The 17,441-nt window shown below is 49.4% G+C and overlaps 1 protein-coding gene across 1 annotated transcript in view; it reads right to left on the bottom strand.

Annotated features, from left to right (window-relative positions):
• Window positions 1-17,441, bottom strand: part of DMBT1 (deleted in malignant brain tumors 1) — a 76,929-nt gene that overhangs the window by 3,950 nt on the left and 55,538 nt on the right. The window contains 12 exon segments of the mRNA NM_001048188.1: window positions 58-446; window positions 5,418-5,602; window positions 6,373-6,384; window positions 6,387-6,474; window positions 6,477-6,571; window positions 6,574-6,578; window positions 9,267-9,417; window positions 9,674-9,703; window positions 11,346-11,666; window positions 12,610-12,812; window positions 13,110-13,263; window positions 16,814-16,846. Of these exon segments, the coding sequence (NP_001041653.1) occupies window positions 58-446; window positions 5,418-5,602; window positions 6,373-6,384; window positions 6,387-6,474; window positions 6,477-6,571; window positions 6,574-6,578; window positions 9,267-9,417; window positions 9,674-9,703; window positions 11,346-11,666; window positions 12,610-12,812; window positions 13,110-13,263; window positions 16,814-16,846 (1,666 nt within the window).

The following is a 17,441-nucleotide window of genomic DNA, read 5'->3' as shown; positions in this document are numbered from 1 at the left end:
GGTCGTGCGTGAGTTATCAGGTAAAGATTGACGTACACCCGTGAGGACCCTCCTTACCCGCTCCGGATGAGGTCGTAAGTCAAAGTTGTAAAGTCATTGGGATATGGTGATGCCACACAGGTGTCCACAAATAAGGCCAGGGAGGCGTTGGCATGGAGGATCTCAGCCTGAAGGTACAGATTCTGGTTCAGGTCCACGTAGTATGGGCTGCTCCTCACGGGATATAAGAACGAAGAGGAGGTAAAAAAGGAAATGTTGACGTCGAAGTTGCCATACTGCACGTTCTGGACCTCGAGGGTGTCGTTAGCAATGTACACGGTGTTAACCCAGGTGTTCTGGAGCATTCTGCAGCTGACGTACATGTGGAGGTCCTTCTTCCTCTTGATGATGCCACTTGAGACAGCCGCTCTGAGGGAGTTGGAATAGGTGATGGTGTCATTGTCCACCTGGGAGAGGCAGGCAGGAGAACAGCGTCAGGCACACGTCACCTGCTAAGGGGACCTCCTGGTTGTTTCCGGCTAGAATGAGAGAGGAGTCATGCCCCGAGATTTCAAAACCCTCCCAGAACCACCCAGAGAGGGCACATGCCTGTTGACATGGCTGCCCTTGTCTGGGAGGCACGTGTTTCACTAGTAACATCCCTCCTTTCACGCATGCCCTTCCCTCTGCCACAGGATGCCCCGTGATGGGGACCACGGTGAGAGCCAAGGGTTGGCACCTCCAGGGAGCCGATGCTCATGGAAAGATGGGTGTGTTGGGTGACCCCTACACCTGCTAAAGGACTAAGCTGAGTTTGAACTCTATGGCTCAGGGTCCTCCTGGCTTGTTCTGTTTCATTCTCACTGTTGCCAGTGAGGCAGTTTTGTGAGAGGGGCTGATGGGATCAGCTTTCACTGGGTTCTCTGCATGGCTCAGTGTCTATCTGAAGCTGCCAGAGCAAAAAATGACAGAGATCCAGGGTTATAGCTGCTGTAGGTCTCTGTCTTCCGGGGCAAGAACTCCCCCAGAGCTCATATGGACACCTAGGGGGATATACCCATGTGGGGGCACTTCCCATCATGCTTTGCTTCTCTGCTCCCCAAACTACAGGACACTTTCCCACTGTGTCTTTCGCCAAGCTGCAAACTCAGAAGAATGTGGGTCTCTCATGCCATTGAATGTGCCCACCGTCTTGTAAGAGTGACCCTTCCAAGGAGTCTTGGCACCTGGTGGTCTGTGAGCATGTCAAGGAGGATGCTCACAGGATGGGTTAGGGTCAGGCAAGGATGTCTAAGCATCTCTCTTTTCCCAGGGCCTGGTGCGGTGTTAACAACCGCTCAGTAGCATCAATAAAGATCCATGGAAAGAAGAAGGTCCAGGGACAGGATCCCAACAAAAGCAGTGTCATGATGAAGGATGGGGCCAGGGACAGCCAGCCCAAATGTCCAAAAAAACACTGGTGAGCAACTGTTCCATGGTCATATGATCATCTGGCCTCAGTGAGGGGAGCCCAGGAGCGGCATCACCAGGTGGAGACTAGGGGGACCTCTTTCCCTCCCAGATGCTCTGATGGTCACAAAGCAAACTTCTCTCCAGGTACGAGTTCCCACCAGCCCCGGGGGACTTTGTAAACACAAGTCCCAAAATAACGCCACAGTGGCCCAAATAGACATCTTAAAACGTCAGAGAGCCTTGCCCTATTTTACAAAAAAGAATAGAAAGTTTGTCATTTAGCCATGTAAATGCTGTCAGGAGCAAAAGTCATTCCTGGCCATCTGGGCGATTAGACAATTCCCTTTTGAAGCTGGTGCTCGTAAAACATAAATCTGATTATTCTTTAGGACAAAATGCATTGGAGGGGCTTTCATTTCAGGTCTTCAGTTGCAGAACTCATCTCTGAGTTTGTCCCTTCCAGAAAGGGGCAAAGGACTTGAAGAGGAAAGTTATCAAGTACGTTAACGTGGTTTTGTCGCCCCAGGACCCTTGCCTCTTCTCTGAGGGCTGTTTCCCTTTTCTCCTGTTAGAGGGAGACTCTGGCCTGCAGGGGGCGCCAGAGCCACACTTTGAATTTGGGTCTGGAGAAGGCCCTAGAACAGGCTCTAGGTCTTCCATCTCTTTATGGGAATATACACTGATGCCTTTATAGTTTCTTTCTTTTATTTTCTTTCTTTCTCCCTTTCTTTCTTTCTTTCTTTCTTCCTTTCTTTCTTCCTTTCTCTCTTTCTTCCTTTCTTTCTTTTTGGGCTGCACCACCTATGGCACATGGAAGTTCCCAGGCTAGGGGTCACATCAGAGTTGCAGCTGCCTGCCTACACCACAGCCACAGCAATGCCAGATCCAAGCCGTGTCTGTGACCTACACCGCAGCTCATAACAACACGGGATCCTTTAACCCACTGAGCAAGGCCAGGATCGAACCCACATCCTCATGGATACTAGTGGGTTCGTTATAGCTGAGCCACAATGGGAACTCCTATAATTTCTAAAAAGAAAAAAAATGGAGGACTTTATATTTGAGTGCCAGTGGTTATCGAAATAAACCATATAAATGTATCATTTGTTCCTCCTTCAAGATGAGCTGAGGTGGCTTCAGTTTAACTCTGTGCATTTACATGAAAGTTTTTGAATCCACACTTGACTGCAGTTGCCAGGGCCAAGGTGGATTCTGAATGCCTTTCAAACAATGGACACGGAATGCAGGCTTATTTCTTGATCATGAGAAGCAGTTCTGATTTTAAATTAAAATTCATTATGGGAGGTCTGCTCTGTGCGGAAGGCACTCAGGGTGGAATGGCAGTAGGGTAGACACGTCAACTGCTGTCCCCGAGGGACTTGGACTCTCCACCTTGCATCCTTCTCCTGTGATGGGGAGATCTCTCGTCTATTCAGCCACAAGGGCCAACGTTGGTCAGACACCTGCTAAACGGGCTGCCTGGAGGATTTGCAGAAAGCCCGCCTTTGAATCTGGGCTCTGCTGTTCCTGATCACGTGGCCCTGGGCAAGTGGCTTAACCCTGTAAGCCTCCATTTCCCGTGAGGAAATGGGAACAAGTCTTATGGGCTTCTTAGTTCAGTGCCTGGTACACATATTAGCCATTAATAATCTGATTACAAAGGCTTAGGCGCCACACCAGGGCACTGGGAGTTGCAAAGATGAATGGAACACTGGTCGACCCCGGAGGCATGGTTTGGTGGGAAGACAGTCATTTACATAAGCAGAGAAGCAAGAATAAGCACGTGCTGCCCACCACCAGCCACGTTAGACGATCAGGATTGGCTGGTGGCTTTGGAGCCACTAGTGCAGATGAAGCAACATGAATGGGACAGATCAGATGTTAGAGTCTCCAGGCTGCACATTTAGAACCAGAATGGGTGGTCACTTTTGATAGCCTGACAAACTCGTGACAAACCAGAATCCCACACGACTGATTTATAGGGCAAAATACCAAAGCCAGTTCCACTAGATTGTTTGCGTGGCACAACCTTCTCCTCGTGTAAGCCTCCCTGGCCCATTCAGCCCATCTCAGAAAGAGATCTGGTGTCTGCAGTGACTCTGGTGACCCCAATGCCGACTGCAGACCCTCAGGCCCAGGCACTCACCCACGGCTGACAAGCCATCTGGTTAGTGTCCTCATCCTCTCCCACTGTTTTTTGTGACTTGACAGAGAGTGAATAGCATCCTTGAGGGCCCAGCTTGGCACACGGCAAATGTTCAGTATGTTTTTAATGAGTGACGAACCCTTTGATTGTGTCTGTCTCACACTTCGTACATGTTTGAGCATCTTGTGCCATATATTCACCGCGGTCCTAAACCTAATAAAAGTATTTGCATTGTGGAGTTCCCGTTGTGGCTCCGTGGGTAAAGGACCCGACATAGTGTCTTTGAGGATGTGGGGTTGATCCTTGACTTTGCTCTCTGGGTTAAGGATACAGCAGCTGCAGCTTGGATTCAACCCCTAGCAGGAGAATTTCCATATGCTACAAGTGTGGCAGTAAAAAGAAAAAAAAAAAAAGTGTTTGCACTGTGTATTTCCACAGACAAAAATCTTAAAGTGATGACTTTAGAGTCATCAGAAATTCAGAACCTAGAGTGGAGAGTTTAAAATAAATCTACAATTCTTCGAGTAATAAAAAAAAAAAAAAACCAGTAAAAGAAATCTACATAAAAGCAAATGCAACCACTGTGAGTGAACCATTCCGTGGGGTTTGATGGAAATCAGGGAGATGTGGCCATAAGAAACTCACCATGGCCATTAACCCAACCGCTCTATTTTCTGCCCCTTGGTAGGCAACACCCCCTCGCCCGGTCCGCTGGGTCTCAGATGTCTCCATTCCCAGAAACGGAATCACAGGTTAGGTAACCTCGCGGGTCTGGCTTTCACTCAGCCTAACCCTTTCTGAGAGTCTCAGAGTCTGGCATCGGCCCTGCCACTTCCTGGCGAAGTGGCCTTGGGCAACGTGCCTGACCCCGCGAAGCCCAGGGTCCCTCTTTTTCAAGTGGGCTGATGCTGACGGAGACCCGTACCATCTTAGCGGGGATCTGAGGAGTCTGATACAGACGGATCTCAGGGTCTGCCACTTGTTTTTGTGGCCACGCCCACGGCATATGGAAGTTTCCAGGCTAGGGGGTGAATCAGCGCTACAGCTGCCAGCCTACGCTGCAGCCAACGCAACACCAGATCCAGGCTGCATCTGCAACCGACACCTCAGCTTGCAGCCACACCAGATCCTTGGCCCACCAAGTGAGGCCCAGGAGGGAACCCGTGTCCTCACAACAGAGACAACGTAGGGAAACACAACAGGAAGTCCTCAGTGTTGGATGCTTGTAGGGTGACAAGATCAAGGCAGTTCCCAGGACACAGGGCTTTTCCATGCTAAAATCTGCAAAGTCCCAGGCCAGCCAAGACAGTCGGTCACCCTAGGTGGTAGCTGCAGAGGCTGATTTCCTGCAGAGGCTAATAAAGCTTAAGGTTCAGGGGCCCCTGTGCACAGGTTCTTTGAAGGCTTAGAAATGCATTGGCTCAGCCCTGTGTTTCTATAAGATTTCTGAAAGTAAGATATGTTTGCATTCTTTCCATGAATGAGGCACCGCTTCTCTCACTCAGCCCAACCCCAACCTGCATAAGCTCCAGGCCCTTTGAAACCCTGAGCTGCCCTGGGAGCTGCTATTGTTCCTGCCGACACGATGGCAGCCTGCCAGCCACCCTCTCTGCCCGGCGATGCTAGGAAAACTCCCTGCTGACCTTTCTTCCTTCTCTTTGCGTGTGGCTGCAGCTACGTCATGGCACCAAGGAACAGATTTATGACCTCACCCTGAATGCGTTCTGGTTATGCCCTAGTCATGTCTTCTGGGTCCCCAGAATCCAAAGCACAGCACTCATCACAGTAAGAAAGCTGGCTTCAGGGGAGCTGGGGGGTGGGGGAGGGAGTCCAGGCTTACCCGCTGGATGGTGCCACAGCTGGAGTAGGGAATCGTGAATGTCACCTGGGTAGACGTAATCTGGGGCTGACACTGGTAGCTCCACTCCCAGCCGGGAATGACAAGGTCCCTGGCGGAGTAGCCCAGGGATTGGAGGTAGCTCGTGCTGACGCTGGCTTGCATGTGATTCTGCAGGCAATGCAGCCCTGGGGGCCGGGGGAGACAGTGCAGTCAGTCTGGGTCCCCTGAACCCACATAAAGGCACAGAGATCCAGGTGGACGGTCTGCCTCCAGACACAGCCAATGCCACTCCTGGTGCCCTGTGGCTCAAGGCAGTCTCATGAGAGTCCTTCGAGGGCACAGGGACTTAGGGTTCCTCTGATGGAGAAACGGAGGCAGGATGCGAAATGCACTAGGTGCCTGGCCAATTACACTTGGGTTGAAATGTGGGATCTTGTGAAATCTACCTCCTTAGCTCTGGAGGCCCTTCAGCCCCAGGGCAGGTCCGAGCCTAAAATCCTGACTGCAAAGGACAGCTAGCCCAACACCTTGCCCTGCCCCGGCCCAGCTGTAAATCAGTCCATCTAACAGCTCAGCTGGAAGTGGCTGAGACCAGCTTGGTTCATCATCAGGGAGCACAGAAAGTGCTAGGTCTCAGGACAGAGTCACAGCATCCTACACTCTGGGACGGTCACCAGGCCTCAGGTGGTCCCCTCTGCCCTTGGCACTGACATCTCACTCTCTGCTGAAAGCATCCTGCCCCATCTACTTCATCTCTGCTGTCCACAGAAAGGCCAATATGCCACCCATCGGCCACTTCTGGGCAGCTAGAGTCCCAAGATCCACTTCCTCTTGACCCCTTCCTGCACCAGCTCAAGCCTGGGTGACCTGACAAGGTGGCTCTCGTTTCTCATCTCGCAGCCACAGGATGGCTGCACAGAAGGCTCTGAGAAGCACCCCAGCGCTGATGACTTACGGGTGCTCCCAGGGAAGGACTGGAGTAGTAGTTAGCCCGGAACCCTGCCCTTGTGACACTGACGTCGCTGATGAAGCGAATGGACATGAAGTTGGACGAGGAGTGAAGGAGCCACTTGCCCCATTGCAGACCCGGGCAAGCAGCGGGGAGCTGCGGTAGGGGCCGTCAAACACCTCAATGTAATCGAAGTTACAGCCGCTTCAAGCCTGCAGAAATGGAGCACAGTTTGGCGTTACTTTTAACCAAAATTTGGTGCCGGGGGTCAGAATCACGGTGAGAGGGGGGGTCCCACCTCTAAGCCAGAAACACCAACAAATTTAATCACTGAAAATAATAGATTTTCCTTTTTTTTACTGAAGTATAGATGCTATATAATATTATACATTCCAGGGGTACAATATGGTGAGTCACAATTTGTACAGGCTATATTCCATTTGCAGTTATTCTGGAATATTGGCTATACTCCCTGTGCTGTACAATTTAACCTTTTAGCTTATTTTGTACATAATAGTTCGCACCTCGTAATCCTCTGTCCTGTCCCCACTCCTCCCTTCCCTCTCCCCACTGGTAACCACTAGTTTGTTAGGTTTTTTTTAGGGTCACACCCATGACATATGGAGGTTCCCTGGCTGGGGGTTGAATTGGAGTTATAGCCGCTGGCCTACACCACAGCTCACAGCAACACCAGATCCTTAACTCACTGAGCAAGGCCAAGGATCGAACCTGCATCCTTGGGGTTACGCAGACGTTCCAGACGGAATTTTTTTCTATTTCCCACTGTACAGCAAGGGGTCAGTATCCTTACATTTTACATACTTAAATTGTCTGGCCATGAGTTTAACCTTCCCATGACCTCGGTACATGGGTCTGAGTCCTGCTTCTTGGGGTCACACATTTGACACCTGCTGCCCCTCCCCTGACAGCCTTCTGTATCATGTAAGACTCAGACTTTTTCCTTGATTAAAAAGACCCCAGTTTTCCATAGAATTTTTTAAAATCCATGAACGCATAGTGATAGGAATAAATAATTGAATAAATAAATACTGGGCAAGTCGGAGAACTCCTCTGACGCTTAGGTTTCTTATTTACGTGGGTGAAACCCCCCAACCATGGATACTGAGGAGAGTTGTCGTGAGGCTCAAAGGGTATAACACATGGGAAATGCTTCATAAAATGTCACAAATGGTGGTGGTTGATTAAGATGCTGGCTCAGAACCAATCATGGTCAACCTTCCTCCATAAAAATTCCTGAGCTTTAAACACCGTCTCCCCCCAAATCCAAAGTGAACTGTAACAATGAAGAGATCAAAGGCAAATATCACATGATGTCACTTACATGTGGAATCTAATAAAGAAAGATATAAGAAGACCTTATTTACAAAACAGAAAGCGACTCGAAGATTTTGAACCCAAATTTAGGGTTCCCAAAGGGGAAATGTCAGGGGCAGGGACAAATGAGCAGGCTGGGATTACAGAGACGCACTACTATATGTAAATAGATAACCAGCAAGGACCTTCTGTACAGCACAGGGAACTCGACTCAACACTCTGCGATAACCTACATGGGAAAAGAATCTGAAAAGGGATGGATACATGTGTAGGTATAACTGATTCGCTTTGTTGTATACTTGACACTAACACAGTCCTGTAAGTCAACTATACTCCAATAACCTTTTTTAAAAAATGCAAAGCATTAAAAATTAAAAAACAGGAGTTCCCACTGTGGTACAGTTGGTTACGAATCCAACTGCAGGAAGTTCCTGTTGTGACTCAGTAGAAATGACCCCAACTAGCATCTAGAGGATGCAGGTTCAATCCCTGGGCTCACTCAGTGGGTTAAGCTTTTGGGGTTGGCTGTGAGCTGTGGTGTAGGTTGCAGGTTTGGCTCAGATCTGGTGCTGCTGTGGCTGCGCATATGCTGGTAGCTGCAGCTCCAATTCGACCCCTAGCCTGGGAACTTCCATATGCCGCACCTGCAGGCCAAAAAAAAAAAAACAAAAAAAAACACCCCCCACTTCAACTGCAGCAGCTCGGGTCGCTGTGGATGTGTGGGTTCAATTCCTGGCCAGACATAGTGGGTTAAAGGATCCGGCGTTGCCACAGCTGCAGCTTGGATTCAATCCATGGCCCCAGGAACCATATGCCCCGGGTGAGCCAGAAATAAATAAATAATATTGTATCTTTTGCAAAAACCCAAGTGAATTTCCAAGGCAGAGACTCCCAAAGCCCCTGCAACTGAAAATCAAGAGGGAAAACTCTTTTGTTCAGTGATAGCTCTTAGAGAAGAAATTATGGGGCCCTTTCCCCAGGATGCTAGGAAATACTGGTGCCTCGGCGTGGTTACCCGCCTCCTTGCAGGTTTGCTAATGTCTCCTCTGCTTAAAACCACGATTCCCATCTCCAATGGTGAGAAACAGACAAAACCACTGCAAGAGTGATTTCTCCTCCTCGGCCTGACCCCCCAGAACTCATCCAAAGAAGAGGGAGCAGAGAGAAAGGGGTTCAGAAAAATAGGCGTGGCTGTTAACAGGATTCTTTGTGTTACTATTACTCCTAACAATAACCTCTCCTATCGGATAACGTTTTCATGCATTTTCATGTATTTCTGTCTTGTGACCTCCTCAGGAACCAGCGAGGGGAGGAAAGCAGGGATGTTGTCCTCCTCTTTTGAGGCTCGGGAGAGCTAAGAGGCTGCTCGTGGTCATGCAGCAAATTAGCGATGAAGCTGCAACTTTAAACCAGGGCTCTGGTGCTGGTCCCACGTCCATGACCGCCTCTGTGCTCGGTCAAAAATTGAACCCAGAAGAAAAAACATCGAGGGGGCAAACAAGCTGCCCGAGGTGTTAGGTACCCTTTTTCCGCTTCCAAGTGTCCAGAGTCCCCCACACACTTACTGGACGTCTCTGAAGACCACGGTCACCCGATAGTTGTTCTGAACTTCGATGTCCCACACACAGTTGGCGTTGTTCGGGTAGTTCCCAGGGTAGAAGGGGCTGTTAAAGCCCCCCGCCGCCTGGGACAGGAAGCCTCCGCAGGAATAATTTGCTGTTGGGACAAAGTGGGAATGCTGAGGGGCCGTGGCGCCCGCTGCACAGTCATCTGGGGGAGACCTTTTTAACAATCCCCAAGACAGAAACCCAGCAGCAAGTGCCTAGCCCAGGACTGTCCCTGAGGGTCAGCGGGGAGCCCCTCCAGGGAGGCTGTGCTCAGGGGCGTCCTCTCAGCATCCTCATCATCCCTCCCCGGTGTCGCGGTCACAGAGGAGAAGGGACTGGGGGTGGTCAGGGAGCTCAGAACTTACTGGCGGGAGGGGTGGTGGTGAAATCAGGAACTGTGGACGAAGAGAAAAGATAAATGGTCAGTTTTCTGGCATCTTTGACACAACCGTCGAGGGCTTGCTGGCTCGGTGTTGGAAAGGTGTCAGCCCGGGGTCCACAGCGCCGTGCTGCCCACAAGCCTTGCCCTTGGGGAGCTCACAGCCGAGAGGAGAGGACGGAAAGGAACGACTCCCAGCGTGGCAGGATGGGCTGTGATGGAGCAAAGCCCAGGAAGTGGCGGGAGCCTGGAGCTTTGGCGCCTGACCCAGACTGAGCAGGGATAGGAAAGCAATCACGGATGTGAGGCCAACAGGCAGGAAGGGGTCCCAGGCGGAGGGGACAGCATGTGCAGAGGGACCTAGGTGTGAGGGTATCTGGCACATGTGGGGAACCTCGGCGTGGATGGAGTAGGGAGAGGCGAGATGGCGGGAACCAGACAGACCACAGCAGGGGGTCACGGACAGGCCGAGAGGGTGTCCTGAGCGGTGAGGGTCTATGCCCGAAGGGCCTGAGCTATCAGTCCCCATGAGACTGGGACAGGTTGGCATTTCCCAAAGATGCGCCTAGTTGCACTGGGGAGAGGGGATGGGAGTGCAGGCTGCCGGAAGCTGCTGCTGCAGGAAGCCAGGTTGGGGCAGGGGAGGGCGAGGGGCAATCTGGCGGGGGGGGGGGGGCGGGGGGTGCGCAGCAGAGGTTCAGAGGCTGGCAGTCAGGAGCTTTGGGGGTCCTGCCCCGAGCTCAGCTGTGAAGCAGGCTCCTTCCAGCCCATGCGGACCAGGGTCTAGTGTCCCTGGGGAGGGCAGGATCTATGCAGGGGATGACCTCGCCTAGGGACTGACCAGAGATCTGAATCTTAGGCTTGTCAGGATACTAACAAAGAGGAGCCTAGAGAGAGGCCCAGCCTCAGAGGATGCCACGGGCCAGGAAAGGCAGGAGGGGCAAACTCTTGGGAGAGTGAGTGATGTGGCTGCAGCCCAAGGGCCAGCAGCAGAGAGGGGCAGCCGAGTGGTGAGACAGAAACCACAACCATGGGCAATTACAAGGTGTCGTTTGGTAGGTTCCTAAAAAGGGACAGAAGGGACACATCGGTCACCAGAGCGTGGCTGGAAATCAGCGAGTGCATCCTTGGTCCCCTGAGTTCCGGCTATGAAGGCCTGTGATCCCGGGATGAGGCCTAAGGGCCACCCCCGATCCCTGCCCCGTCGTTACTTGGGGGTCATTAGCGTCACAGCTAAGGTTGTAACCCCATCATTTCCTCAACCCTTCCTACGTGCCCAGGGTGTGCAAGCATTATCCGTTTAATTCTCCAACCACCATTGGAAGCAGGTTCTATGGTGATGATCTCTTGATAAACAAGGAAACTGAAGCTTAGAGAGATTAACTCATTGATGAAAGTCATAAGCAAATGGGAGAGTGAAACCAGGCTGACCTCAGAACCACCAGAGATAAAATGGGCCCTGCATGGTCTCCTGGAGTGGACAGGACGAGGGGACAAGACTGACAGGCTGCCTGCCTCCCCTTCCCCCCCGCCCCCCCCCCCCCCCCACCCCCCGCCACCGGACCTGAGCCACGAATACCATCCGCTGCTGGCCTCCAGCTTCCACCAGCAGCAGGGCAGAGGTGAAAGGGCCTTCCATGAGTGATATCATGCGATACCTGAGCAAATGACTCCAGCATCTTCACTGTGGCCACAGTTATGGGAGAACCAGCCTCGGTTCCGGCACTGCCAGAGAGTGGATTCCGTCCCCGAGCACGCCACGTCATCCAAGGTGATGGGGCCAGAGCCGGGGCCGAAATAAGCGTTTCCTGGGGCCGACACTGCATTTCCACACCCCAGCTGTCTGCAGACCACTTGGGCATCCTGGATGTCCCAGCCATCATCACAAACAGTTCCCCATCGGCCACCTTGGTAAATTTCCACACGCCCAGCACATGAGGGGTAGGAGGAGTTCGAGTTGACCAATCTCAAGCTGGCGTCTGAAAGACACATGCCACTGAAGGTGATGGCCCTGTCCCCAAAAAACCCCAAAGGCTGACTAACCCACGGGCCCTTCCTTATCCCCAGAGTCACCAAATGGCACTGATTATGGTACAAACAGCCACATGAATGGCTTAGAAGGGGCTCCAGACCCCCTCATCCTGAGATGGGGAGATGAGTTACCAGGTACCCCAGGACATCGGTGGCAAACCCAAGGCCGGGGGGTGTCCCCCCCCCACAACTTGCTGCCTTGGATTATGGTCCACTGCGAGATAAGGGGAAGGGGTAACGCATCCCCAAAGCCCTTCTTTGATTTCACGGGGACCACGATGCATGCAGAAGAGAGCGCTGCATAAATACACTGAGCCTCAAAGGTCAGGTCTGGTTTTCACTCACCTCTTCTTAAATTTTTTTTTTTCTTTTTACAGCCACACCTGTGGCATACAGAAGTTCCCTGGCTAGGAGCTGAGTTGGAGCTGTGGCTTCCAGCCTACACCACAATCACAGCAATGCCAGATCTGAGCTGCACCTGTGAATTACTCTGCAGCTTGCAGCAACGCCAGATCCCTAACCCACCAAATGAGGACAGGAATCAAACCTATATCCTCTCAGACACTGTGTCAGGTTCTTAACTTGCTTAACCACAATGGGAGCTCCCTAAAAATTTATTTTATTGAATATAATTGATTTACTATGTTGTATTAATTTCTGCTGTATAGCTGAGTGATTCAAGTATACTTATAGACATTATTTTTCCTATTCTTTTCCATTAAGGTTTATCACAGGATATTGAATATAGTTCCCTGTGCTACAGTAGGACTTGTTTATCCAAGCCAATACATAATAGTTTGCATCTGCTAATCCCAATCTCCCAATTTGTCCCTCTCCCATCTCACCTCCCCCTTAGCAACCGCAAGTCTGTTCTCTCTGTCTTGCACTCACCTCTTGGAAAAGAGTTATACCAAGCAGAAAAGCCAGGTTTTTGGACACTGCCATCACTCCGAAATCGAACTGTCATTCGGTTGTAAGAAGATGTGAATATCTGGCTGGTGTGATTACAAATTTTCCCCAGCGAAGTATTGCTACCCGGTGATTCATCAAAGATTTCAATGTAATCATAAATGCAATTAATGTGCACCTCCAACCTGTATGAGAAAACAGATTCATGTCCACATCAGAATTTCTGCTGCTCAGGTATTTTATAGATATTTTGGACTTTATGAGTGATGCTATTGAATCTAAGTTTTTTTTTCTTGCTCTTCCTCAATCAGATCAAAGAACTTCTCAATATTGCCTGAGCTCCCTGGTAGAGATCAGAGCAACCTAAAATGTAGTCCATGGCCCATGAGAGTGAAAAGCCTGCCAGCCCAGGACACAACCTAAACCCCAGGTGTGCTGTGGAGGCTGCATCCAGGTCTCCTGGTGTCCTGGGTGTTACTTACTGTAGATTGTTGAAGCCCAGGTTTATGCGATAGCCGGAGTTCACCTCTATTTCCCAGACACAGTTGGCATTGTTGGGGTACAATCCAGGGTAGGATGGACTGGAAAATGTCCCACTGGCACTGGTCAAGAAGCCACCACAAGGTGAAGAGGGACCTAGAGAGGAGAGATGAGGGCCATCTCCATTGTGGCCGGGTCTTCAGATATGCTGAGACCAGCACTTGTCTTCTGGGTGAGAGTCCTTGGATTTTATCCTCTGTGCTTTCAAGAGGAGTCAGCTTTTCTTTGCACAAGTGCCCTCGCTTAGATCTGGTCCCACCTTAGAGACCTTGGTCTCAGTTTCCATGCCTGCATTGAGCCTAGAAGAGCTATTCTCTGGCAAGAGGGGATTCGCTTCAGGAGTTCCCATTGTGGCTCAGCAGGTTAAGAGCCCGACTAGTATCCTTGAGGATGTGGGTTAGATCCCTGGCCTCACTCAGTGGGTTAAGGATCCGGTGTTGCTGTGACCTGTGGTGTAGGTCATTCCCACGGGCAGTGTATGAGTGTTCTGATTTCTCCATGTCCTCGTCAACACTTATTATTACCTGATTTTTGATTCTAGCCAAGCTACTGGGTGTGAAGTGGTATCTCTTTGTGGTTTTGGTTTGCATTTCCCAAATGACGATGGCTAATGATGGTGGGCATATGTTTATGGGCTTTTGGCCCATTCGTTGACTATCTTCTGTGGAGAAATATCTACTCAGAGCCTTTAGTCATTTTTAGCTGGGTTCTGTGACTGTTTATTATTGGGTTCTGTGACTGTTTATTATTGTGACTGTTTATTATTGACTTTGTATGTTCTAGGAGCTCCTGCTACAGTGAAGTGGGTTAAGATTCCACCTGTGGCAGCTCAGGTACCTGCAGAGGTGCAGGTTCAATCCACAGCCTGGCACAGTGAGTTAAAAGATCCAGCATTGCCACAGGCATAGGTCCCAGCTGTGGCTTGGATTCAATCCCTAGCCTGGGAGATTCCATATGCTGCGGATGCGGACATTAAAAAAAAAAAAAAAAAGGTCTTCATACGTTCGACGCAAGTCTCTTGTGAGATGTGTAATTTGCAATTTTTTTTCTCTCCTTCTGAGAAAAAGCAGTGTTTTATAACGATAATTCGGCCTGTCAAATATGCCCACTTGGAAGTTTTATTTCTGTAGTAGGAAATGATAAAAGATAAGGCCAAAGCTTTAGAGACAAGAATATGCACTACAGATTTCTAAAAATATAATAGACATGTATAAAATAAAAATATTATTGATGGAATTATCTAAGTATATAAAATGTAATTAGAAAAATGAGAACAAGTGAGACAGAAGACCAACGACGCAATATTCGGCCAAGTATGCAAACAAAATAAAATGTTCTTTGATATTTAAGCAAAGAGAGAAGAATTTGGTTAAGGGCCAAAAAAAAAAAATTGTGGAACTTTATAAAAAGAGGGAATTGGGAATACTGTAACTTTTCTGAGCCACACAGAGATTCATAAAGGATATTCTTTTTGGAATTCCCGTTGTGACGTAGCAGAAATGAATCCAACTAGGAACCATGAGGTTGCTGGTTCAATCCTGGACTTGATCAGTGGGTAAGGATCCAGGATTGCTGTGAGCTGCAGTGTAGGTCGAAGATGCGGCTCGATCTGATGGTGCTGTGGCTGTGGTGTAGGCAGGCAGCTATAGCTCCGATCGGACCCCCAGCCTAGGAACCTCCATATGCTGCAGGTGCAGCCCTAAAAAGTGGGGGAAAAAGGATATTCTTTTCAGCTCTAATACATCATCAGACATTGTGAACAACAACAACAAAAAAATTAATGGCAGGAAAAAATATCTCAGAAGGCATTATTTCTTTTATCCTACAAATAGCAATTATTTGCCTAGATCATGGTATATCCATACAATCGAAAACTATGCAGCCATTAAACTTTGCGGTGTAGAAATAATTTCAGTGCCATAAAATGCTAACTTTAAAGCCATCCACAAAAGTATTTATTGTCTATGCCAGTGAAAAAGGATGTTATTAAATAAGGTGTAAAACACACTGGACTTTGTGTGCCTGTATGTGGAAATGGAATATACATCAGAATGCTAACATTAGTTATATATTCATCCATCCATTCATTGCCCACTTCTTTCTCCAAACATTTATGGAGTACCAGACACAACGCTAGATAATTAAGGATGCAATGACGAAAATGGAAGACGTGATTTCTGCTCTTGGAAAATGAAGAGTTTGGCAAAAAAAAAAAAAAAAAAAGTGTGACCCTTGGCAAACATACTTCTGATTGTGTAATTGCCAGCTGAAAACATTTCAGCCGCCACCCCTGCCCTTAGGATAAAGCCAGGAGTTTTAACCTGCCCACAAAGCTCTGAATGATCTGGCCCTCCCTCATCCAGCTCCCTGACAAACCCTTCTGCTGCCACCTTCCACTCATTCAAAAAGTCAGCTTCCTTCCCACCTCAATCTTGAAGGCATTCCTTCAGGCTGGCAGGCATTTCACCAAATGAACAAACCTGCTTCTCCTGTAAGCCTCAGCAAAAGCGTCTCTTCCAAAGGACTTCTCTTAATCCCTTGAGCAAGTAAAGTCTCTGCTAAAGTGCCCCCTTTGCACAGTGAACTTTCCCTGGGAAGCACCTGCCACAACTGTAATGACAGCAGCAATACAGGTTTAAATACTTAATACCTGCGTGAGTAGATTATATCGCCTTTTCATCATTCTGTAATTTACAACCATTCTTGATGGTGATATAACCATCCGTACAGCAAAGATGGTAAAATACTCAACAAAATACGAGTTTGTGTTTCTTAAGTACATTCTATGCACCCCCGCTATAGTAAATTAGTCTAGTAAATCTATTTCTGCCTTAAAACTATTGAGAAGGTATGCAAAGTTTATTTATAAAAATATTCGTCCTCACAGGGTCCTTTATTTAAAATGATAGTAAGAGAAGACATGATGACAAGGAAAAGTAGCCATAACTTCTTTTCTTTTTGTTTTTTTCTCCTGCTCGGGTCACACCCGCGGCATAAGGAAGATCCCAGGCTAGGGGTCAAGTCGGAGCTACAGCTGCCAGCCTACACCACAGCCCCAGCAACGCCAGAGCCGAGCCGTGTCTGTGACCTACACCACAGCTCAGGGCAACACCGGCTCCTTAACCCACCAAGCAAGGCTAGGGATCGAACCCGTGTCCTCATGGATACTAGTCGGATTTGTGACCACTGAGCCTCGATGTGAAGTCCAGCCATAACTTTTCTTAAGAACAGTGGAACCATAGCCATATCATGAGATAAAGAATTATGGGTAAGAGCATATGATGATTTGTGAAATCATCCATTTCTTCTTTGTCCCCCTTCTTCCTCTCAAAGCTTTGGAGATACTCTAAAAAGTAAAAGCCACAAAATCTATGCTTTTAGGAATCTCTCCTCTCATTTACATATAAAAAGGGCAGGTGATCTTCCTAGTTAAAACGAAAGTCATCTCCGGAGCAGGGGAGATATGAAGGCAGAGGGTGGGAAGCTCCATGTCAGCTGTGGGTTGCGGCCAGGGGGGATAGGGAGGGGCAGCCTGGGCAGGTCGTGTGTGCAGGTGGGGGGTGGGGGTGGGGGGCTGGGCATGTGTAGGCATCCGTGGCAGACAGCCAGGCCAGGGGATAATTCAGGTGGAAAAATGGGTACTTACTTGCTGCGGTTGTAGTTGTTGGGTGCCACCAAGCTAGAAAGAAAAGAAAGTGATTTTAGGATACTGTTGGGTAAAACATTTTTAATTCTATGACCATCACGTGGATGGAGAAAGCAAATCCTTTGCCTTACTGCAGGACTTCTCAGAGCCTTGACCATCCTAATTTACACAGTGACTGGTCAAACGGGCGGGGAGACATAGTACTTCCCAATGTAGTGCACACCGGATATTTGTGTTGTGGGGGCAGCTCCATGCGTAGGTCTCATGCCCTGACCAGACCTTGTCGTCCAGGACAATCGGCCCTGAGCCCTGACCAAACTGGGCACTTCCTGGAGCCGATTCGGCCCGGCCACAGCCCAGCTGCCTGCAGACCCCGCTGGCGTCACTGGTGTCCCAGCTGTCGTCACACAGGTGCCCCACGAGCCTTAGTACAGCACTTCCACATGGCCCTGACACCTGTCGCCTCCATTCACCCAGGGCCAAACCCGATTCACTTCCTTGAAAGAGACAGGAAATTGCCTTCTGCTGTGTCTCCTGAAGGACGAGGGCCTGAGGGCTGCGTGAGAGTCAGAACTCGCCCAGGAAAGACTCTGAGTTCTAGGTAATGTTCCCCATCGAGGGCACTTGA

Source organism: Sus scrofa, chromosome 14, assembly GCF_000003025.6.
Source record: "Sus scrofa isolate TJ Tabasco breed Duroc chromosome 14, Sscrofa11.1, whole genome shotgun sequence".
NCBI classification, from domain to species: Eukaryota; Metazoa; Chordata; class Mammalia; order Artiodactyla; family Suidae; genus Sus; species Sus scrofa.
The sequence above is the reverse complement of the archived record's forward strand: the minus strand, read 5'-3'. Positions and strand labels throughout refer to the sequence as shown.